Source organism: Centropristis striata, chromosome 3, assembly GCF_030273125.1.
Source record: "Centropristis striata isolate RG_2023a ecotype Rhode Island chromosome 3, C.striata_1.0, whole genome shotgun sequence".
In the NCBI taxonomy this organism is placed as follows: Eukaryota; Metazoa; Chordata; class Actinopteri; order Perciformes; family Serranidae; genus Centropristis; species Centropristis striata.
The window spans coordinates 3,039,999-3,066,145 of record NC_081519.1 but is presented as its reverse complement, the minus strand read 5'-3'; the positions used below and the strand labels follow the sequence as shown (position 1 = coordinate 3,066,145).

The window sequence follows — 26,147 nt, the reverse complement described above, 5'->3', positions numbered from 1 at the left end:
CAGCGTCCCTTTAATCCAGGAATCAGAATGGACAGAGGGCAGCCACTAACCACTTTCCACCTCTCTGCTGTATTTGTGTGTTGGAGTGTGTGTGTGTATGTCTGTGTGCACATTTGTGTGTGTGTGTGTGTGTGGCTACATCCTTCTTTTTCCCTGTTTTGTGCGTGCGTGTGTGTATTTGTCTTTATGTGTGTGTGTGTTTTTGGTTAGAAGCTCTGCGGGGGGTGACCATGGTGGAGCTGGTGAAGAAGGAAGGCAGCACGCTGGGCCTCACCATCTCAGGAGGAACGGACAAGGACGGGAAACCGCGGGTATCGAATCTACGGCCAGGAGGACTGGCAGCAAGGTGGGTGCAGTACACTGTAAAAAAAAGAAGTTGTTTTTTAAGGTAAAAAAACGACAGTTGTGCAATGCAAAAAAGCCAACTTGTATTTTTGGCCTAAAACAGTGATTTAAGTTGGTAAAACTTGGAAATATAAATTATTGATATTTAAGGCAATAATGTAAGTTAGCACAACAAAGGAAGCCAGTTGTCTGCTCAAAAACAAGTTGGTGAGTTGTTGTTACTTATATCTTTAAGTTGGGGTTCACAACAAGGGACAATAGTTCTGATAACTCTTATTTCTTTGTTGGGAAATTCGGTCATTAGCGAAAGCTAGCGGCTAACTGATGCTAGCGGCTAACTGATGCTAGCAGCTAACTGATGCTAGCGGCTAACTAATGCTAGCAGCTAACTGATGCTAGCAGCTAACTGATGCTAGCGGCGCTGCTTGTTACAGCTACAAGAGTAGCCATTAGCGTATCAATGCTAACTCAAAGTTGTGGTCGAAACATTAGCTGACATTTCATAGCGGCGTTACAATCGTGCCAATTCAGCACATTGTAGAAGTTAGCAGAAGTAAGGATTAAAAGTTATTACAATGTAAAATTATAAGTTAGTACAACTTACAGTTGAGTTGACAAATATCTGAATTCAGAGTTGAGCAAACTCAAAACCAAAACTATTTATAAATATTTAGTTTAATTGTCCAACTTAAATTTTTATCGAAGTTTGTTGCCTTGAAATTTTGAGTTCACCCAACTTTTCTTTTTTTGCAGTGTGGTTGCAAGAACTTTACAACTTTTGTGTAATTTAGTACATTTAACAGTGAGAAAAAGTATTTTTACAAAAACTAATATCACAGTATTACATATTACAGTATGTTTTCTTTGCAATGAAAAATGTAAAAAAATACTGTTTTGGCTCATATATATAGTATATTAAAGTATATTTGTTGCTACAAACATGGTGCCAGTGTATAGTATTTACAGTGGAGTAATGTATTAAAAAAAATGTTAAAAGTTAAAAATACTGTAAAAAAAACCCCAAATACTGTGAAAAAATAAAAAAAAACATTTTTCCATCAAAAGAAACGCTGTTTTGCCATATAATTGACAAGAAAATACTTTATAAATGCTGCAGATATGGTGTTTAGTACATTTAACAGTGAGAAAAAGTATTTTTACGAAAACAAATGCAAAAATTACAGTGATGCTTGTATATTACAGTATATTTTGTTGTAAACACGGTGCCAGTGAATTTTACAGTGGAGTAATGTATTTTTTTTTAAACTGTAGAAATACTGTTTTGGCTGATATATACATTTATGGTGTTTCAGTGTTACTGAAACTGAATTAACCCATTTATCATTTTACGGCCTCTTTTACTGTCATGGTTTAGCAGTTTTTCGCCGTAAAATCTACAGACATTATTTTACAGTGTACTGAGAGTTATGCATGCACCCAATTTGGACATTATCTCTTTATTGAATGAACTTCTCTATGTTTTCACCCCTGTTCTGTGCAGGAGTGACCAGCTAAATGTGGGCGATTACATCAAGTCGGTGAACGGCATCAATCTGACCAAACTGCGGCATGAAGAGATCATCAGCCTGCTGAAGAACGTAGGAGAAAGAGTTCTGCTGGAGGTGGAGTATGAGCTGCCCCCTACAGGTACAGATTAGTCTGGCTCCCTACATAAATATTAACATGGCTTTAAAGCTGACTCTGACATTAGCACAGTTTGAAAACTTTCGCCTATCAGCAGAAAAGAAGGCTGATTCTGCAAAAACCCTAGAATACATGTAAGAATGGGTTGGGGTTTTTTTTTACATGCAAATATTTTTAAAATCCTACATTACATGTGCATAGTGACGATGAGATTGTTAAAGCCATGATAACAAAAAAAAAATACTTATGGTAAGAGGGCCTGTAGAACCTGATAATGTAATAACCCTGATAATGTAATAAAAATCTGCACTTGAGTCCATTGAAAATGTAATAAAACCTGATAATGTAATAACTTCCTGATAAGTTTAGAGAAGATTAGACAAAATTTGTGATATGAGAGGCCTTTTAAAGGTTTTTGATCAAATCAAAGATGGTGGAAAATCCAATATGGCCGAAAACCACCATTGAGGATGCATTGAGCTGGGATTGGCCCCAGAAGGGTTCCAGTGATACCTCGTTTGTGAAAAATGGATGAACGGGTCAAAAGTTAATAAAACTCTTGAGCTAGAGTTGCCTACACAGTAAATACACATTAGCCAATAGGAATGCACCCAGAGAAACCCGCCCACACGTGAAATTTGTGCCAGAACCGCAAGCAAAAAGGCTGCAAACACAAAGACAGAATCGCAAAAGCAAAACCAGCAGCAAACAAACAAAAAAAAAAGTTATTCAAAAAGTTTTTAATTATTTGATATTTTGGTTAATATTTTTTGTTTGAACAATTTGGCACAAATCTAACTCCATATAAACTGCTATGTAGGGTTTCCTCTCCTGAAAATTATTATTATTTATTTTCCAAACAGTCTCATTGTAACCTGCAGCAACATGGACACACCAGCATCTTTCCTCTCTTATATCGCTGTGCCATTTTCAGTCAGAATGCCTGTTACAGTTCGTCTCAGTCGCTTTTAAGAGATAAACTAAGGATTTTAAGCAAGTTTCAGGCTTTTGCAGGTAATCCACACTGCAATGCTACGATTTGAGAAAGTGAAAAACTGTAATACAAATAGCACATATGTAGTAGTTAAAGCTTGACGAGCTCATTATCTGATTGGAACACCAACTGTTCTTTCATATTTATGCAATTTTATTCTATTCTCCTGCATTTAAAGATAATAGAAGTGTATCAGTAGCCACGGTAACAACAGAAATGGGGATCATACTGTAGGCACCCTGAAGCAATTCAAAGTAAAAGTATATGTTTCTTATAGTCTTGTAATTGTATCTCATTATATTAGGGTAATTATTCATATTTTTTTCTGTATTAATCGTTACGCTCCATTATCATGATGTAAATTTATTGTAAGTGAACAAAACTTTAATTGCAGCTGATTATAGAGCAGAAATACTTAACAGCTGCAGCATCATTTTTTGTCATTAAAACGTATAAATTACCTCTTTCTCTCTCTTTCTCTCTCTCTCTCTCTCTCTCTCCCTATATCTCCCCCTTCTCAAAGCACCAGACAGCACCTCAGGGGTTATATCAAAGACAATCGACATCTGTTTGCACAAAGAGGGGAGCAGCTTTGGTTTCGTCATGAGAGGTAACCACCAAACGACTCTTTAAACTAGTGATTCCCAACAGGGGGGGCCCGACCCCCCCAGGGGGTCGCCAAAGATCCACGGGGGGTCGTGAAGCCCTCTCGATTTTAAGGGATGTAATAAATCTAATGCGTTAAATATAGATGAGTCAGCATTTAATTCATTAGTGGGACAAAAACAACTAAATAAGGGCTACATTAAACGTTTATTCATTTATTTAAATGGAAAAATCACTATAGAAAAGAATAAAAATAAAGGCTATATCACGAGAATAAGGACATGTGTAACATCCCTCCTGCAGTATACACAGGTAACCTCACCTAGCGGTAACCTCACCTAGAGGTAACCTCGCCTAGCGGTAACCTCGCCTAGCGGTAACCTCGCCTAGCGGTAACCTCACCTAGCGGTAACCTCGCCTAGCGGTAACCTCACCTAGCGGTAACCTCACCTAGCGGTAACCTCACCTAGCGGTAACCTCGCCTAGCGGTAACCTCACCTAGCGGTAACCTCACCTAGCGGTAACCTCACCTCATGGTAACCTCACCTAGCGGTAACCTCACCTAGCGGTAACCTCACCTAGCGGTAACCTCACCTCATGGTAACCTCACCTAGCAGTAACCTCACCTAGCTGTAACCTCACCTAGCGGTAACCTCACCTAGCTGTAACCTCACCTAGCGGTAACCTCACCTAGCGGTAACCTCACCTAGCAGTAACCTCACCTAGCTGTAACCTCACCTAGCGGTAACCTCACCTAGCTGTAACCTCACCTAGCGGTAACCTCACCTAGCAGTAACCTCACCTAGTGGTAACCTCACCTAGCGGTAACCTCACCTAGCTGTAACCTCACCCAGCAGTAACCTCACCTAGCGGTAACCTCACCTAGTGGTAACCTCACCTAGCGGTAACCTCACCTAGTGGTAACCTCACCTAGTGGTAACCTCACCTAGCGGTAACCTCGCCTAGCGGTAACCTCACCTAGTGGTAACCTCACCTCGTGGTAACCTCACCTAGAGGTAACCTCACCTAGCTGTAACCTCACCCAGCAGTAACCTCACCTATCGGTAACCTCACCTCATGGTAACCTCACCTCATGGTAACCTCACCTAGTGGTAACCTCACCTAGTGGTAACCTCACCAAGCGGTAACCTCACCTAGCGGTAACCTCACCTAACAACAGAAACACAGAGCTAATGGAAAAATGGCGAAGCGTCAGGGAGACGAAAATGCTGAATATCTCAAAAATAAAAAGAGAGGGTACCATGAAAGTCAAATTGAGTTCGGCTTCATAGAAGCAATGGACAATGGGTTACCTCAAGAAAAAGGTTGGGAACCACTGCTTTAGAGAACTACATGAGTGACTGTGATTGACATGGCACCATGCTGACATGTTGGCACAGTATGAAAAGACTTTTATAGTACTACTAGTTTTTCTACATTATGAATTCACAATTGTCTTGTAAATTAACAGTAAAATACTGGCAGCAGGGTTACCAGCATTCTACTGTTAATTTTACAGTTCCCTGTTATTTACTTTACAGTATGTTACTGTGATTCAGTTCAGTTCAGTTCAGTTCAGTTCAGCTTTTTTTATTTCGAACATGTGCGAGTAACACCACAAAAAGAAACAAATCCAATGAGAATAATCAAAACAGAAAATAGCAATAGTCAAAACAAAAGCTATCATGTGAACGCAACATGTCCGCAAAGGAGCAGGATGAAGCATATGCTTATTTAAACCTACCCCTTCTCCACTGCTCAATTAACACATTTTTTTTCCTAAACATACATATTTACAAAAAAAATTGAAAATAAATAGATTAAATGAACAAATACATAAATAATTTATCATTTATGAAAACATATGTCCATAAACATATGTCATTTATGTAAAGTATGAATAGTTTTGGACCTAATACTGACCCCTGTGAGACGCCACAAGCGATGTCCAAGCATGATGAAGAATGGCCCCCCAACTTTGTGAAGTTGGAGGGAATGTTTTAGCCTAGGGACGCTGGTTAATGGTTGTAAAAGTGAGAAACATGAAAATGCAGTCTCTTTTTCTGATCTCAGTCATGTTATATAAGGATTAAATTGTTCTGTGGACATTTTCAACCATCCTTTACACACCAGTGAGCCCACATCATGCTAGGAGCAGCTGGCAGCACATTACTGCACCTGGGGAGCAATGATAATAATGTAACCTGTTACTTGACCTGTCAGTCCTGGGATCCAAACCAGCAACCCCCCAGATACAAGCCTGGTTCTCTAACCTCTAGGCCACAGACTGACACACTTAACCCTTTGATGCATAACATGGGTCTCATTCATTCCCTATGTTATTTAATGCTGCTGTGTGTTTCTGTGCTCTATCTTTTGATATCAACTTATTTTATGATTGAATATTCCAAGTATTCTTTAAATATCTTGTTTTTGATAACAACAGATCATTATTTCCATTTTGCTTCTCATACTTTAAGGAGAAAAAAAGGTTTTGTATTATCACACAGCTAACTACTTGATAAAGTAGCTTGCTAAGCTAACTACTTAGCCAAGAAGTTAGCTAAGTAGTTAGCTTAGCAAGCTACTTAGCTAAATACTTAGCCAAGAAGTTAGCTAAGTAGTTAGCTTAGCAAGCTACTTAGCTAAATACTTAGCCAAGGAGTTAGCTAAGTAGTTAGCTTAGCAAGCTACTAAGCTAAATACTTAGCCAAGAAGTTAGCTAAGTAGTTAGCTTAGCAAGCTACTTAGCTAAATACTTAGCCAAGAAGTTAGCTAAGTAGTTAGCTTAGCAAGCTACTTAGCTAAATACTTAGCCAAGAAGTTAGCTAAGTAGTTAGCTTAGCAAGCTACTTAGCTAAATACTTAGCCAAGAAGTTAGCTAAGTAGTTAGCTTAGCAAGCTACTTAGCTAAATACTTAGCCAAGAAGTTAGCTAAGTAGTTAGCTTAGCAAGCTACTTAGCTAAATACTTAGCCAAGAAGTTAGCTAAGTAGTTAGCTTAGCAAGCTACTTAGCTAAATACTTAGCCAAGAAGTTAGCTAAGTAGTTAGCTTAGCAAGCTACTTAGCTAAATACTTAGCCAAGAAGTTAGCTAAGTAGTTAGCTTAGCAAGCTACTTAGCTAAATACTTAGCCAAGAAGTTAGCTAAGTATTTAGCTTAGCAAACTACTTAGCTAAAAAATGGATATGGGTCATTTTTGACCCATGTTGTGCATTAAAAGAGTAGTGACACAAAAGGGGATTTTGTTAAAAAAAAAAACAATAAAGGGAAATATAAAATTAGGATATAAACCTGAAATACTGAATGATGAAAATAATTTATTGCAAAGATATAGAACATAAAAACTCTGTCGGGTCACTTTAGACCCATGTTGTGCATCAAAGGGTTAAATAAGGAATGCTCCAGCAGTTTAACTGTTGAATCACATTAAGTACAAACAGTATATACTCTAAATTCCTGCTGACTATTTCTAAAGCAAAATAAGATTTTAATAGATTCTCTTTGTTTGGTTATTTTCACTGTTATTGTGAAAATCTACTTGTGTTTATGTTTATTCCTGAAACAGGTAACCTAGCTGTAAGAGTCCAGTGTTTAGTGCAATCACCTTTACCTTTACTGTGTGCTCCTCCTGCAGGTGGGACCCATGAGGACTGGCACAAGTCACGCCCCCTAGTGGTCACTTACGTCAGGCCAGGAGGTCCTGCAGACAGGTAGCGCTGACCGCATGCAACTACAAACAAATATGCAACCACACGCCACATGCAAAACACAATATACACTGCAAAAATGGTGTTTAGTCTAAAAACCAGATAAAACAGTAAATCTGAGGGAAATGATCTTGCTGCATGGACAGATAATTTACCTTGACAAGATTTCTTAAATTAAGATTATTAAATCTAGAAATAAGCATGTTGAATGCTTAAAATAAGAAATTAACTCTTAAAACAAGATAAATTATCTAACACTTGTAAATCTAAAGTTTTTTTTTTATCTTGGTAAGAAACAAATCATTGTCAGGTCACTCTGCTCGGGCCAGTTCATCGCTGCTGGCAGCTTTAATTTATCTCTTTTGTACATTTTTTGACACAAAAAAAGACACAAAAAAAAAGACACAAAAAAGACACACAAAAAGACGTAAAATGACATGACAAAACACCAAAAAAAAGGACACAAAAGATGTAAAATCACAAAAAATGACACAAAAAGACAAAAAGAAACACCAAAAAAAATACACAACATTTTTTTTATCTTGGTAAGAAACAAATAATTCTGCTTGCAGCTTTAATTTATCTCTTTTGTACATTTTTTGACCCAAAAAAGACACAAAAAGACACAAAAAAGACGAAAAAAAAGTTGGAAAAAGGACACAAGAAAAGATTTAAAAAAAAGACAAAAAAAAAGACAAAAAATGACCAAACAAAGACCCAAAAAGACGTAAAATGACCAAAAAAGACATAAAAAGACAAAAAACACCAAAAAAGACACAAATTTATTTTTATCTTGGTAAGAAACAAATAATCATCAGGTCACTCTGTTCGGGCCAGTTTATCGCTGCTTGCAGCTTTAATTTATCTTGTTTTAAGAGTTAATTCCTTATTTTAAGCGTTCAACATGCTTATTTCTAGATTTAATAATCTTAATTTAATAAATCTTGTCAAGGTAAATTATCTGTCCATGCAGCAAGATCATTTCCCTCAGATTTAGTGTTTTTATCTGGTTTTTAGACTAAACACCTTTTTTGCAGTCTAGATATATACGAGCAAACATATGCACGTCTTTTTCGGGGTGAAAAGGGCAACGAAGTGTTGTCGAGGAAAAAATAAAAGCCAGACGAGTTTAAACTAAGATGGGCGCCGCTCGGCCAGTTCCAGTCAGGAGATTTGTCTGCTCCTTCATGTGAATAAAGCCGAAGGATAACGGTGTCATTTCCTGTCAGCGTCACTGGTATGTTGACAGTTATGTGTTACTCATAGCTGCAGCAGCATGAATCACCTCGTATCCTTTTAATGTTGTCATCATGTGTCTGTCTCAGTCTTCATGTTTAAGTAATAATCCATGACATTTCCATATAAATGTCAGCTCTGCCACTGTTTAACTGATGCAACAGTGACCAGCACTGATTCAACGTCTGCACATCTTGTTTCACATTTAGCCAGTTCAGAATCCTCCTGGGAAGAAAAATTACTTTTTTACATTTTCTGATTGCATGCATATAAGGCATGGAGTCTCAAACTCGCAGCCTGTGGGCCAGTTGTGGCCCTTGTGACGATATTTTGTGGCCCCCACCTTGATATGAAAGTTTAATGTGAGTTTTATATGAATGGAACTTTACCGTGTTGTGTGTGGAAGGTCCCTTTATTTACTTTTTTTTTGGTAATTTTTGTCTCTTTTTTTAAAATAATTTTGTGTCTTTTTTGGTGATTTTGTGTCTTTTTTAAATAATTTTGTGTCTTTTTTTGGTAATTTTGTGTCTTTTTTAAATAATTTTGTGTCTGTTTTGGTAATTTTGTTTCTTTTTTTAGTAATTTTGTGTCTTTTTTTAATAATTGTGTGTCTTTTTTTGGTAATTTTGTGTCTTTTTTTAATAATTGTGTGTCTTTCTTTGGTAATTTTGTGTCTTTTTTTGGTAATTTTGTGTCTTTTTTAAATAATTTGTGTCTGTTTTGGTTATTTTGTTTCTTTTTTTAGTAATTTTGTGTTTTTTTTTAAATAATTTTGTGTCTTTTTTGGTAATTTTGTGTCTTTTTTTGGGGTAATTTTGTGTCTTTTTTTAATAATTTTGTGTCTTTTTTGGTCATTTTGATACTGCCTCCAGTGGCCCACAGGTAATTTCAGTTTGAGACCCCTGATATAAGGTGTGTTTATGCACTGAATTTGCACTGAAGTTTCAGTTTCAATTTGTGGAAGAAGAAGTTTATTAAGAGCTCATGCTTACATCATGCATGTAAAGAGTTATAATAAAACATTTCAAAATGCAACTCGGTTAAATGAAAGTCTGTTGGTCCAGTCATAGCAGTTTTCTTAAAATCTCGTCTTGTTCTCGTGAACCTAATATCGTGTCTGGTCTCGTGAGCTGAGAGTATCGTCACACTCCTGTCTAGCAGTGTAGAAAAACAAAGTGTAACCTTCTCTGATCACTCAGCAGCTTCAGTCGCTTGATGCTGGAGTTTAGAAGTGGCAGATGCTATTTTTATTCTAGTAGCAAAAGAATTGCATGCAGCAATGAATTAGGACATGTGCAGAATAACTGCATGGAACTAAACAGTTATATAACATTTTTATCTTAGTAAGAAACTAATAATCATCAGGTCACTCTGCTCGGGCCAGTTCATCACTGCTGGCAGCTTTAATTTATCTCTTTTGTACTTTTTTTGACCAAAAAAAGACACAAAACCCCCAAAAAGACACAAAATGACCAAATAAATACACAAAATGACCAAATAAATACACAAAATGACCAAAAAAGACACAAGAAAGACCAAAAAAGACACAAAAAAAGACGAAAAAATACCAAAAAAAGACACAAAAAAGTACAAAAAAATACACAGAAAAAGACACAAAATTATGAAAAAAGACACAAAAAAAGACAAAAAAGACACAGACCAAAAAAATGACACAAAACCCCCCAAAAAGACACAAAAAGACACAAAAAAGACCAAAAAAGACACAAAATGACCAAAAAAAGACACAAAAAGACACGAAAAAGACTAAAAAAGACACAAAAAAGACGAAAAAAGGCAAAAAAAATACACAGAAAAAGACACAAAAAATACCAAAAAAAGACACAAAATGACCAAAAAAGACAAAAAAAACACCCAAAAAAGACACATTTAAAAAATTCTTATTTTAAGCATTCAACATGGTTATTTCTAGATTTAATCATCTTAATTTAAGAAATCTTGTCAAGGTAAATTATCTGTCCATGCAGCAAGATCATTTCCCTCAGATTTAGTGTTTTTATCTGGTTTTTAGACACACCTTTTTTTTTTCAGTCGGTTGATGCTGGAGTTTAGAAGTGGCAGATGCTATTTTTATTCTAGTAGCAAAAGAATTGCATGCAGCAATGAATTAGGACATGTGCAGAATAACTGCATGGAACCAAGCAGTTATATAACATTTTTTATAGAATAAGAGAAGGAGCCTTTGTAGGAAATCTTTGACACATTTTTAGGGCTGGTGAAAGGACTCTTTCATTGTGTGATAATATATATTTTCAAAATTGATTGCAGATCAAATACAACTATTGGTTTTGCATTTTGCATTATTCATTCCTTCCAGTCCGTCCTGCACAGGTTCACACACAGCGACCGAGATTAAATTCTCAAATACTATTGAGTTATTTTGCCCAGAAGCTCATCTAACACCATTCTAAAGAAAATCATCTTGAAAATGTGGGTCAGTCGAGGGGAAACGAATGAGATATTCATGCTGCTTTATATCCCATTTATATGCCAATTGGAGAAAACTTAATCCACAGCACCATACAGTCCCAGGAGTGCCTACATTTTTAGCATTACCCAGTGGGAATTAAAGCGGCAACTCCCAAAGTGTTAGAGCCTCGCTGTTTCATGCAGGATCACAAAGAAACTGCTTTAACTGCATCATCGTACGCACAGAAGAGAAGACGGAGAGCCTGCAGGTCTTAAAACAGGCTAAATGTCAGTGAAGTCCTTAAGACTTTAGTTTCAAATAACAACTTATAACTTTTAAGCGGAAGTCTACTCTGCTCGGGCCCGTTCATCGCTGCTTGCAGCTTTAATTGATCTCTTTTGTACATTTTTTGTACATTGTACAACAAAAAGACACAAAAAAGACCAAAAAAATACACAAAATGACAAAAAAAAGACACAGAATAACCAAAAAAGACATAAAATTACTTATAAAAAAGACACAAAATGACCAAAAAAGAAATAAAATTACTAAAAAAAGACACAAAATGACTGAAAAAAAAACTAAATTACTTAAAAAAGACACAAAATGACAAAAAAAATACACAGAATTACGAAAAAAGACACAAAATTTATAAAAAAAAAAAAAAAAAAGAAAAGAAAAAGACACAAAATTATTTTATAAAGACACAATTATTTTACAAAAAGACACAGAATTACCAAAAAAAAACCACAAAATTACAAAAAAGACACAAAATTACCAATAAAGTAATTAAAGGGACCTTCCACACACAACAAGGTAAAGTGCCATTCATATAAAACTCACATTAAACTTTCATATCAAGGTGGGGGCCACAAAATATCGTCACCAGGGCCGCGAGTTTGAGACCCATGGTTTAGAAAAAAAATCTGCAAGAAACAGTCGTACAAACAGAGTTATTCTTCAGTGACAGAACTTGACTATGACGGCATATTAGGGCCAAGTATGAATAAAAATAATTACATTTACTAGATTAAAGTGGCAAATTTGAGATTTTTTTGTCACAAATTTGAGATTTTGTCATCATAAATTTCTAACTTTTTTATCGGTAATTTGAGATTTTTTTGTCACAAATTTGAGATTTTGTCATCATAAATTTCTAACTTTTTTATCGGTAATTTGAGATTTTTTGTCACAAATTTGAGATTTTGTTATCATAAATTTCTAACTTTTTTACCATTGATTTGAGATTTTTTGGTCACAAATTTGAGATTTTGTTATCATAAATTTGTAACTTTTTTACTGTTAATTTGAGATTTTTTGGTCACAAATTTGAGATTTTGTTATTGTAAATTCGTAACTTTTTTTACCGTTAATTTGAGATTTTTTGGTCATAAATTTGCAACTTTTTTCTCAAAGTATGGCCCCCCCTCCTCCGGGTCTGTATGTTTTTTCTTTTTTACACATTCTGGCTGTATGTAATATCCTCCAATATTCTCTAGGGTTGAGATTTATAATTTAGTATTTCAATGAGTGTCCTATTAAGGGTTAAAATACTGATCAAACAGGCATCAGATTTTTATTTTTCGTCCCTCAGAACCAAATATTCAACATGTTAAATCAGAGTTTAGCCTCCAGCTTTTTTTTATTGAGGATAAAAAACAGCGTTGTTGCTCTGCCACCTGCCACAGAGATCCAAAGGCAGATTAATTCTGGCCTTAATAAAGTCTTTTTGGTCTGAGCTTAGGTTGCATCATGTTTGTTAAAAAGCTTCGGGGCTTTCTGGCTTCATACTTTACAACTTGTGGCTGCGATGATGACAGCTCTGTGTTACTCACACTCACATCATGCAGAAAGCATCTATCAGCTATGCAGCTAATGCAGCCTTTAGTATGGTAAAATAAAGTCAAAATGCTGCATATCCATTTATGGGGAAATAAATAATGGCCTGAAATGTGCCGTTGAGTGCCTTTAGAATATTAAGCATCTAGTCCGTGGATGTTTTTTTGTCAACCAGGGCCTTTATTTTGAAAATTACCATAATTTAAATGAAGCCAGACCACATGGTGTGATGTTTACTCTAGGGAGTCTTGGGCTATTTTGTCCATTTTTTAATCCTTTTCATGTCTTTTTGTGTCTTTTTTGGTCATTTTGTGTCTTTTTTGGTCATTTTCTTTCATTTTGTGTCTTTTCTGGTAATTTTGTGTCTTTTTTGGTCGTTTTGTGTCTTTTTTTTTTAACATTCTTATTTATAGGCAATTCATACACTCTAAAAAAATTACACTGGCTCAACTTAAAAAAAATGTTGTAACAATTTGCATTTATCTTTTTAAGTCATTCCAACTTTTTTTTGGAAGTTTTGTCTTTTTTTTGTAATTTTGTGTCTTTTTTAGTCATTTTGTGTCTTTTTTTAGTCATTTTGTGTCTTTTTTGGTCATTTTATGTCTTTTTTTAGTCATTTTGTGTCTTTTTTGGTCATTTTGTGTCTTTTTTGTCATTTTGTGTCGTTTTTGATCATTTTGTGTCTTGTTTTAGTCATTTTGTGTTTGTTTTTTAGTCATTTGTGTCTTTTTTTGGTCATTTTGTGTCTTTTTTTGTCATTTTGTGTCTTTTTTACTGCAGAGCGTTAAGCATCTAGTCCGTGGAAGTGTTTTTGTCAACCAATTACTATAATTTAAATGAAACCAGATCACATGGCGTGATGTTAAATCTTGATATTCTGTAGTGTGAAGCCGAGCAGTACATTCTGTCATCTTAGTGATGTTTCCACTGCGTCTGTCCTCCATGTGAACTTGAGGAGAGATGACTACTGTAAGTCTCAGACAGATGAGAGCAGAGAGAAGAGGAGGATGAGATCAGAAAGACGGAGACTAGTGGGTGTCGGAGTAGAAAGAGGCTTGGACCAAGTAGGACAGCAGGGAAGAGAGATGAAGAAATAAGAGATTTGAAAAGGAAAACGATGTGGGGAAACTCAGGACTGAAGAAAGAAGAGTGAGTTAGAAGGAAGCTTTTTCAGAAAGAGATGCAAGAGGGATTTAAAGAAGTGCAGAGCATTAGAAAGGAGATGTTTGATTGTTTCTTTAGAAACCTAAGGGTGACATCAAGGAGACTACGGCCATGTTTTATACACTCTATGTGCTGTATCCCAAAGTCAAGGAAGGATCCTCAAACAGCTGAATGTGAAGGATTCTACGTTATCCACAGCTGAAGGACTGTCCCAATGTTTTAGGATCCTCCAGAGCAGTAGTTCTCAACCTTTTTGAGTCGCGACACCCAATTTAACATGCATGTTGTCCGCCACCCCCGCTCACTGAACAGAATTTCACACACACAGTTCAGATCACCCAAAAAAGAAACAAAATGACCACAAAAAGACACAAAATGACTAAAAAATGACTAAAAAAATGACACAAAATGACCAAAACAAGACACAAAATTACCAAAAAGACACAAATTACCAAAAAAGACACAAAATGACCAAAAAAGACACAAAATGACCAAAAAAAGACACAAAATGACCCAAAAAAGAAACAAAATGACCAAAATAGAAACAAATTGACAAAAAAAGACACAAAATGACCAAAAAAAGACACAAAATTACTAAAAGAAACACAAAATTACAAAAAAATACATTAAAAGTCAAGCAAAACATATGCACAAACAAATGCCAGAATATTTAGCTAAAAGATAATAAAGGTCATCTTGATACATTAACACTTAAGTCGCTAAAGTTATTGTTAATTAATTTATATGCAAGTGAAAAGTATACATAGCTATGCCATTCAAAACGTGATACATTTGTTTACTGTGTTAACAGACCGACAGTCCGCTATTATCTGTTATTGTTAGTTATAGATAACTGTTATTGTACTGTAAAATTGAAAAAAATCACAGAACACATTTTCATGGTGAGTTCTGCTCCGCTGCTTTTATGAAATTGAGTAGAGGGAAAATCCAGCCAGGATCAGTGAAATATTCAGGTTTAATCCACTTTGTGGCTTTTACTTGCTAAATCGTGGAGATTCAACTTTAAAGCATCTTCTTCTATTTCCACTAATATGTAGCAGAGTGCTGATGCCAAAGACACATCATGTCTGGACTGGTTTTGAAATTGCTGCACACTGAAGGCTGCTCCAAATGTGTGTTATTACAGTGATAGGAAGGATTCTGGCCTCTGAAGGAAGGATCCTACCAAGGAAGGATCCTTGACTTTGGGCTACAGCCTTTTCTCTTTACAGATTTTTTTTCACAATTTTTTTTTAGGTTTCATGTGTTCCGAAGTTTTGTCTTTTCAGTTCTCTTTTCTAATCTCTGTATTTTAACATCTGATGTCATGTTTTTGCCCGGTTTTGTGTGTGTGTGTGTGTGTGTGTGTGTGTGTGTGTGTGTGTGTGTGTGTTCAGAGAGGGAACACTGCGTCCCGGTGATCGTCTCCTCAGCGTTGATGGCGTGCCGCTGCACAACACCAACCACAGCGACGCCCTCAGCGTGTTGGCTCAGTGCGGCCAGGAAGCCCTGTTCCAGATAGAGTATGACGTCACTATCATGGGTGAGACACACACACACACACACACACACACACACACACACACACATTCTGGTACTTCTATCTTTGTGAGGACCCTCATTGGAACAGTGAATTCCCTACCAAGGTTATAATAGTTTTGGATTTTTCATCAGTTTTAGTTTTAATTAGTTTTTAGAGTGAGTTTGCTAGTTTTAGTTTAGTATCTATTTTTTTTTTAAATGCTTTTGTTTTAGTTTGGTTTTTATTCATTTTAGTTTTTTGTAATGGGGTATTTGTTGGGTGGGAGATTAAAAGAGGTCACAGTAAATTTTGCCTTTATTTCCTTTGTCTGATCCATCTTCATTATGTACGAAAAAAGTTGACAAAGACGAAAACGAAGGACATTTTCACTATAATTTTAGTTAGTTTTGTAACCACACAATACAGTTTCAGTTAATTATCATTATCATGTAACCTTTAACCCTTAAAACAAAGTCTGAAATCTCAAAAAAACCTTTAAAGAAGTGAGGGCCGGCCGAAATGTCCTCATTTTGCAAACATGTCCTCACAATGTTGGTTAAAAACGTGTCCTGGTCCTCACTATGTAGGAAGTACAAGAACACACACACACACACACACACACACACACACACACACATCCTTGTACTTCTATCTTTGTGAGGGCCTTCAAAAAAGCCTTTAAAGAAGTGAGGACCGGACAAAATGTCCTCACTTTACAAAAATGTCCTCACAATGTTGGTTAAAAACGTGTCCTGGTCCTCTTTATGTAGGAAGTACAAGAACACACACACACTCTCACACACACATACACACATGAAGCTTTGGGCAAAAGTTTCTAGACTTTAGTAAAATGGCACTGAAATTCAAAATTGGATGCTTTTTGTTGATGTGTTGGCATTTCCTGCTGCCTCGGGCGGCGGAGCCTTTTTTCAGTGAAAAACTGCTCAATTTAACTCTCCCAGAATGCATTGCAAAGAATTCCCTGGTCATCACATCTGATGGTTGTTGCTTTCAAGGGCTATTTTTGCCTCAAGCTCATCTGCCGAGCTGCTAATGCCGGTGATAGAGAAATTAAAAGGTACTTCTGCGGTATGACACATTTGTTCTTTCAAACCACAAAAAATGATGAATATGAGAAATGTTTTTTTTTTTTCTCCAAAGACACAGTAGCGAACGCCTCCGGTCCGCTATTAGTGGAGATAGCCAAGTCGCCAGGAGCAACGCTGGGCATCACGCTGACGTCGGCCAATCATCGAAACAAGCAAGTCATCGTGATCGACCGGGTCAAACCTGGCAGCGTGGTTGACAGGTACACACACACACACACACACTCATTCTTGTACTTCTATCTTTGTGAGGACCCTCATTGGAAAAGTGAATTCCCTTGCAAGGTTATAATAGTTTTGGATTTTTCATTAGTTTTAGTTTTAATTTTGTTGTGAATTTTTGTTTTCAAATTCAGTTAGTTTTAATTAGTTTTTTTAGAGTGAGTTTGCTAGTTTTAGTTTAATATTTATTTTTTTGAAATGCTTTAGTTTTAGTTTAGTTTTTATTAGTTTTAGTTTTTTGTAATGGGGTATTTGTTGGGTGGGAGATTAAAAGAGGTCACAGTAAATTTTGCCTTTATTTCCTTTGTCTTATCCATCTTCATTATGTATGAAAAAAGTTGACAAAGACGAAAACGAAGGACATTTTCACTATAATTTTAGTTAGTTTTGTAACCACACAATACAGTTTCAGTTAATTATCATCATCATGTAACCTTTAACCCTTAAAACAAAGTCTGAAATCTAAAAAAAGCCTTTAAAGAAGTGAGGACCGGCCGAAATGTCCTCACTTTGCAAAAATGTCCTCACTCTGTTGGTTAAAAACATGTTCTGGTCCTCACTATGTAGGACTTACAAGAGCACACACACACATTCTTGTACTTCTATCTTTGTGAGGACCCTCATTGTAATATTAAATTCCCTTGCAAGGTTATAATAGTTTTGGATTTTTCATTAGTTTTAGTTTTAAGTTCGTTGTGAATTTTTGTTTTCAAATTCAGTGAGTTTTAATGAGTTTTTAGAGTGAGTTTGCTAGATTTAGTTTAGTATTTATTTTTTTAAATGCTTTAGTTTTAGTTTAGTTTTTATTAGTTTTAGTGTTTTGTAATGGGGTATTTGTTGGGTGGGAGATTAAAAGAGGTCACAGTAAATGTTGCCTTTCTTTCCTTTGTCTGATCCATCTTCATTATGTATGAAAAAAATTGACAAAGATGAAAACGAAGGACAATTTCACTATAATTTTAGTTAGTTTTGTAACCACACAATACAGTTTCAGTTAATTATCATCATCATGTAACCTTTAACCCTTAAAACAAAGTCTGAAATCTAAAAAAAGCCTTTAAAGAAGTGAGGGCCGGCCGAAATGTCCTCACTTTGCAAACATGTCCTCACTCTGTTGGTTAAAAATGTGTCCTGGTCCTCACTATGTAGGAAGTACAAGAACACACACACACACACTTTTGTATACGTTTGTATTCATTCATACTTACAGTTTGACCTTGATTTTCTCTGTAAAATCTCTGCTCACGTTGTCCTTCGGCTGTCCTGCTCACAAACTTGAGATGAAAGAAGCTCTGAGTTGATAAAAGTCTTACATTTATCTTGGATCCTTTCAGTTATTACCAAGTTTTCACAGCTGTGAGGTTTAAAGCAGCAGTGCAGGGACTCTGTCACCTGTTTTTGTCCTGAGTTTCCCCTCATACCTCAGATTGGCATTATTTCTGTGTTAAAAAAAAAAAGTTAATTGTCCTGTAATTTCCTGTCATGTTCTACTTTTGATATAAGAGCACACTTGGGAGGTCAGATTCCTATTCTAATGTTATCCTATCAACCAGAGCATCCGCTTCGGATATGCTAAGCTAACTTGTCTTATGAGTTTTTCCTTTCCCATAAAAACTGAAACACTACCTGTTACCAGATCATGCATTAACTGCTTATACTACATATACATTTTAAACTGAATTCCATCACAATACTCCATTACAAAGACCTGCAAACACTACTCAAGACCTGTGAAGAAAATACAGCCCTCTATATAATTATGTAATTAAAATATTCTGCTAAAAGCCCAGTGTAAAGACAGTCACTGTAATGACAAGGCAGTAAAGGACGGAGCTTTTTAGAACTAAATGTCATTCAAAGTAGGATTTATAATGATGAAATCTGCATTTTCATGTTATTCCGTGATTATGGAAAGCACAATAAGCAAGGTGATGATGTGATATTGTCAAGTTCTGTTAATTTTTACGGCCTATTTCTCATGCAGTTTGACAGAGTTTTACTGTAATTTCTACAAACATTTTTTTACAGTTTAGTATTTGATTTACATCCAGTTCTTTGGTTGGAGAACCTGCCTTCATTATTTCCCTCCCCCTCTTCTGAAGCCTCTCCAGTTGGGTTACAGATATGCAGCAGTTGCATATTTATGCAATCGGCTATACTCACACACACACACACACACACACACACACACATAAGCTGCGTCTGGCCCTATGACTAACACAGACAGTAGGAGACAGGGTATTTCCTCGAGCCTCAGCCTCGCTCTGAAATATACATGAAGCACTTGAACTTGGTGTCAATCTAAAAGAGCTCTAAAATAACCTGAACAGGTCGACAGTGGAGGTTGATGTTTGGTCATAGTTCATTCACACATTGTTGAAAATTAATTTTTAAAAATGTATCCACTGTATGAAAAGCGAACCTGGTCTCACAGGAATCCGTGAAATAGCCACGGATTCGCTTAACTCAAAATCCGTGGAATAGCCACGGAATCACTCAAATTTCCGTGAAACTGACACGGATTTCGTTACAATGCAAGTTAATGACAGTCATATCCCGTGGCTATTCCAACATACAAAGTGATTATGTACATTCACTGAGTGAATATTTAGAAAATAAAACATATATTTCTCGCTAGAAATGTGATCAAAATCCATTTTTATGCAGAAACGAAATATTGATTTTTTTCACTAAAAATGAGAGAACTGTCCACCATGTTTTTTGTTCTGACCGCCAGGACCTTGAAAGTCATGTGACTTGGAACAAACCAATAGGAAAATGGCGGACAGTTCTCTCATTTTTAGTGAAAAAATCAATATTTTGACTTAGTTTCTGCATAAAAATGGATTTTGATCAACTTGATCACTTTGTATGTTGGAATAGCCACGGGATATGACTGTCATTAACTTGCATTGTAGCGAAATCCGTGTCAGTTTCACAGAAATTTGAGTGATTCCGTGGCTATTCCACGGATTTTGAGTTAAGCAAATCCGTGGCTATTTCACGGATTCCTGTGAGACCATGTTGGAAGAGCAGTGACACCAGTGTGACCATGTGCCACATGCTAATCTCAGCTAATCAGGCTAGCATGTAGCCTACACTCAAACGGAACAAAAACAAGAAAAAGGTGTGTCTGAAAAATCTGTGTATCATTCGTTCTTTCCATTTTCTGTTGGCAATCAAAATCAAATAATGAAAATTTGACTGGTTATTTTGTTATTTGTTTTCTATTATATGTTCATGTAAAGTTAATACTTCATCTTCTCTCTGCTGGTAAGAGTTTTATACTGAAAAAAAGTGAGAAAGAATGACAGTAAAGTGTTTATCCTTCATGTCAGCTCGCTTGGAGCAGTTTCAATGAATTTACTGTAAATGTCACAATACAGGCGCACTACATTATACAGTTACCGCAAATATCACAATACGGGTACACTGCATTATATAGTTGCTGTAAATATCACAATACGGGCGCACTACATTATATAGTTACCATAAATATCACAATACTGGCGCACTACATTATATAGTTACCGTAAATATCACAATACGGGCACACTGCATTATATAGTTACCGTAAATATCACAATACAGGCGCACTACATTATATAGTTACCGTAAATATCACAATACGGGCACACTACATTATATAGTTACCGTAAATATCACTATACTGGCGCACTACATTATATAGTTACCGTAAATATCACAATACAGGCACACTGCATTATATAGTTACCGTAAATATCACAACACAGGCGCACTACATTATATGATTACCGTATATATCACAATACGGGCACACTACATTATATAGTTACCGTAAATATCACAATACGGACGCACTACATTATATAGGGGTTTGACTACGGAGGAGCGAATGACGGCTCACTTGACCGCAGTCAAACTTCCGGGTCACGTAAACCCGACCAATTAAATGTTAAAATTCAAATTCAGTCCTGGTGCCCGTTTTTCCATTTCGTATTTTTAATCGGAGCCTCAGATTGAAATATGAAAAAACAAGCATTTTGTCTGTTTTTTGTGTTATAATGAAAACAAATAATAAAATAACCAGTCGATTTTTCATTATTTGATTTTTGATTGCCAATTGAAAATGGAAAGAACGAATGATACACGGATTCTGAAACAGCAAAGAAACCGCCTGAACCATATTTATTTGTTGCTTTTAAATTAATTTCCTTATTCTCCACATCTGTGTGATTTTCCAGATGTGGAGCGTTGCATGCTGGAGATCACCTGCTGTCCATAGACGGGACGTCGACAGAACACTGTACGGTCCTGGAGGCGACACAGCTAATAGCTAGCACGACAGAACTGGTGAAATTAGAAATCCTCCCCTCCCATCAAACGAGGCTGACTGGGAAACAGCACGACACAGGTGAGTGAACCAGCTGTGTTAAAAATCTACCGATTAGCAATAACAATAACATCCCCTCCAGCTCTGTGACTGCAGCCGGGAGAGACTGCATCAATTTTTGGTCATTTTTAAATCTGTTTTTGATCATTTTGTGTCTTTTTAGTCATTTTTACATCTATTTTTGTCATTTTGTGTCTTTTTAAGTCATTTTTACATCTATTTTTGGTCATTTTGTGTCTTTTTAAGTCATTTTTACATCTATTTTTGGTCATTTTGTGTCTTTTAAGTCAGTTTTACATCTATTTTTGGTCATTTTGTGTCTTTTTAAGTCAGTTTTACATCTATTTTTGGTCATTTTGTGTCTTTTTAGTCATTTTTACATCTATCTTTGGTCATTTTGTGTCTTTTTAGCTGCAGGAGTCCAGACAAAAGACCCTCAGGACGGCCCATATTCAAATTAGGGGCGTTTCAGCGAGTGAGATCCGCCTCATTCTGGGTATTGGGCGGTAGTGGAAACAGCCATATAGTTCTTTTTAGGCCAGATTTAAATTAAACTCTGTTATAGTCTGACATCTGTTGGCCTCACACATGTTTTTTCTTGGGTTTCACCAGCTTTAACAACCTGTTATCAGTTGAACAAAATATTTAATAACTTGGAGTTCAAATATGTTGCTGTATCACTGGTTAAAATTTAACAGCTACAAATGAAACTGACATTTAGAGTTTAAGCCGATTTTTTTCCCAGCTTGGAAAGCAATTTATCTTGAAGTGACATTTGCACTAAAGATTTTTATTTTTTGCCTAGAATTTTCAATCATCACTGTGTAAAACTTTGCTTAGTGTAAAATCCTCCACATTGTGCTCATTTTCAGTATTTATATAGCACCTCGACCTGCTTTATAATAAAGAAATATGTCAGAATCTCACTTTTTCCAATATGGATGTGTAAATGAAATAACCTTCATATTATAGGATTATTATCCACATGTTGTTGCCAGCTGTTTGATAGTAAGCAGAGAAATATAATGCAGACCTGACATGAATACATTCAACTATCATCAGGCCATGAATTAAAAAAAAGGCCAGTAATTACCCTTCAATCACTCACAAACACATTATTTATTTAGGGTGTGATTTTACGATGTGTGGACGCTGTTCAACCAGATGGCGTGTCTTTAGTTATGTGGCCAAATTTAAATGAATGTTGTTGTTTTTTTCTTTTACACCTCGTGTTGTCCTCGGCGACAGCTGTTTGATCGTGTAGTGTGAGATGTGTGACGATGGATCCTCTGTAGTAGATTAATTTATACTTGTCTGGTACTGAAGTCATTTAGAACTCAGGTGTGTGTGTCTTTTTTTTGTAACTTTGTGTTGAGTTTTTTTTTGGTCATTTTGTGTCTTTTTCTCACAATTTTGTGTCTATTTCAGTAATTTTGTGGGTTTTTTGGGTCATATTGTTTCTTTTTTTGTCATTTTGTGTCTTTTTTTAAAGTAATTTAGTGTTTTTTCAGTCATTTTGTGTCCTTTTTTTGGTAATTTTGTGTCTTTTTTTAGTAATTTTGTGTCTTTTTTTGGTCATTTTGTGTCTTTTTTAAATTAATTTAGTTTTTTTCTACCATTTTGTGTCATTTTTTAAATAATTTTGTGTCTTTTTAAAGTAATTTAGTTTTTTTCTGCCATTTTGGTTTTTTTTTTGTAATTTTGTCTTTTTTGGTCATTTTGTGTCTTTTTAAAGTAATTTAGGTTTTTTTCTGTCATTTTGTGTCTTTTTTTAGTAATTTTGTGTCTTGCGTGGACTGTGTTCAACCAGATGGCGTGTCTTTAGTTATGTGGCCAAATTTAAATGAATGTTGTTCTTTTCTTTTACACCTTGTGTTGTCCTCGGCGACAGCTGTTTGATCGTGTAGCGTGAGATGTGTGACGATGGATCCTCTAGTGGATTCATTCATACTTGTCTGCTACTAAAGTCATTTAGAACTCAGATGTGTTTGCGAGAGAGAGAAATAGATTTTTTTCAGGTCGATGCATGTGTGTGTCAGCAGTTTTTATTTCTGTATTTGTGTATCTGTGTGTGTGTGCTTGCCTGTGTGTGTGTGTGTGTGTGTGTGTCAGGTCTTGGAGTTAATGAGTATAATAATCTCTTGATGAGATTGAAGCTTTTGGCTGTCAGTCTGATTTCCACCGCCAGTCCTAGAGTACTACAGGCACAGTGTGTGTGTGTGTGTGTGTGTTCTTGTACTTCCTACATAGTGAGGACCGGGACATGTTTTTAACCAACAGAGTGAGGACATGTTTTCAAAGTGAGGACATTTCGGCCGGTCCTCACTTCTTTAAAGGCTTTTTTTTTTTTATTTCAGACTTTGTTTTAAGGGTTAAAGGTTACATGATAATGATAATTAACTGAAACTGTATTGTGTGGTTACAAAACTAACTAAAATCATAGTGAAAATGTCCTTCGTTTTCATCTTTGTCAACTTTTTTCATACATAATGAAGATGGATCAGACAAAGGAAATAAAGGCAAAATTTACTGTGACCTCTTTTAATCTCCCACCCAACAAATACCCCATTACAAAACACTACAACTAATAAAAACTAAACTAAAACTAAAGCATTTAAAAAATTAAATACTAAACTAAAACTAGCAAACTCACTCTAAAAACTCATTAAGACTAACTGAATTTGAAAACAAAAAATCACAACAAAATTAAAACTCAAACTAATGAAAATTCCAAAACTATTATAACCTTTATAGGGAATTCACTGTTCCAATGAGGGTCCTCACAAAGATAGAAGTACAAGAATGTGTGTGTGTGGAGGGGGGGGGGTTCTAAAATGTCACACACAGCTAAAAATAACTCAGGATTGTTGTTTCTACAAAGATTCCTTTTGTTTGGAGTGTTAATGTAGGAAACAGCAGCTGCACAAACTTGAAATCAAGTCGGCCACATTAGCCTTTGTACAGTTTGAATATTGCCTAAAGATGTTCATAACAGTTTGGATTTTTAGTTTTCGGGCTAAAGAATAATGCCAAATTTGATAATCTTTTAATACTGCAGCATGTGTCCATATCTCTGCTCTCATCTCCAGACATCTGTCTCCAGACTCATATTTCATCAGAGTCTCCAGGTTGGCAGCAAATGACAATCTGTGACAGTCACAATGCCTCTATAAAATACAGAATAGTTTCTCAAACATTACAAGTATTTAGTATTATTATAAGTATTATTATAATTACTACTATAATTAGTTAACTTGCTTGTCTGTTGTTTGCTTCAAAATCTTCAAATAACTTTATTGGCTACTATATTTATATATATATACATATATTTCATGGTGTGATAACAATCTTCTGCACATATAGTAGGTGGAACAAATACCTTTTAACCATATGCTTGAAACTGATAACTCTTAATCACGATTATTTATCATGTTAGGGAAAACATCTCTATTTTTATTGCACTACTTGTAAACAAACAATAGGAACAGTTTTTAGTGTCTGGTGCTTGTTGTAAACAAACAGAGATCACTAAGTGAACACCTCCTGCAGCAGCAGCACATACACACTGTACTGCTACAGAGCTAACTGTTAGCCTGTTAGCACATACACACTGTACTGCTACAGAGCTAACTGTTAGTCTGTTAGCACATACACACTGTTCTGCTACAGAGCTAACTGTTAGCCTGTTAGCACATACACACTGTACTGCTACAGAGCTAACTGTTAGCCTGTTAGCACATACACACTGTACTGCTGCAGAGCTATGTGTTAGCCTGTTAGCACATACACACTGTACTGCTACAGAGCTAGCTGTTAGCCTATTAGCACATACACACTGTACTGCTACTGATCTAACTGTTAGCCTGTTAGCACATACACACTGTACTGCTACATAGCTAACTGTTAGCCTGTTAGCACTTGCACACTGTACTGCTACACAGCTAACTGTTAGCCTGTTAGCACATACACACTGTACTGCTACAGAGCTAACTGTTAGCCTGTTAGCACATACACACTGTACTGCTACAGAGCTAACTGTTAGCCTGTTAGCACATGCACACTGTACTGCTACAGAGCTAACTGTTAGCCTGTTAGCACATGCACACTGTACTGCTACAGAGCTAACTGTTAGCCTGTTAGCACTTGCACACTGTACTGCTACACAGCTAACTGTTAGCCTGTTAGCACATACACACTGTACTGCTACAGAGCTAACTGTTAGCCTGTTAGCACATACACACTGTACTGCTACAGAGCTAACTGTTAGCCTGTTAGCACATGCACACTGTACTGCTACAGAGCTAACTGTTAGCCTGTTAGCACATACACACTGTACTGCTACGGAGCTAACTGTTAGCCTGTTTGTATATTGTATATTGTAGAACAAAATGTGAAAATCGCTTAACAGACTTATTTCAGGCATTTGACCAAAAAAATCATAAACAAAATCTGATTGACTTCAAGGAAATCAGTGGTGAAAAATGTTATTTTGGGGTTATTTTGAGGTTTTAGGCTGGTCCCTGCAGCACTGTGTAGTGATTAATGTGTTCTTAGCTTCATGTTGTCACACTTTTTGGATAAACGGGATCCCAGAATAGAAAACCACAACAAATATTTTTGCCCCAATTAAGTCGCCCAATGCAGATCAGAGAAGAAAAAAAAATATTCGGTGCCGGTCTACTGGCTCTCTCACTGAACATCGATTGAGGAATATTTTGGCTGCGACAGCAACTTTGTGCTTAATTAGTTGAAGGAAAGTTTCTTCACCCGCAGCCAAGTGACGACCGTTCATCTGCAGGAGAATTAGTGCCAGAAAAATGATTACAGCAGGTTAATGTCTCACAGCTGAGGAGTTAAATTATGACAAGTTTGCACACACATCACACACATATATCATATGTACAATAACAGCTAAAAGTCTGGTCACAACATACAGTCGCTATGCACTTTATGTGT

The 26,147-nt window shown here is 36.1% G+C and overlaps 1 protein-coding gene across 1 annotated transcript in view; it reads left to right on the top strand.

The window, feature by feature from the left end:
• The window catches only part of grip2b (glutamate receptor interacting protein 2b), a 494,738-nt gene that overhangs the window by 414,509 nt on the left and 54,082 nt on the right, over positions 1 to 26,147 (top strand). Inside the window, 7 exon segments of the mRNA XM_059329756.1 lie at positions 211 to 346; positions 1,847 to 1,992; positions 3,507 to 3,593; positions 7,227 to 7,302; positions 15,364 to 15,509; positions 16,650 to 16,797; positions 21,043 to 21,212. Of these exon segments, the coding sequence (XP_059185739.1) occupies positions 211 to 346; positions 1,847 to 1,992; positions 3,507 to 3,593; positions 7,227 to 7,302; positions 15,364 to 15,509; positions 16,650 to 16,797; positions 21,043 to 21,212 (909 nt within the window).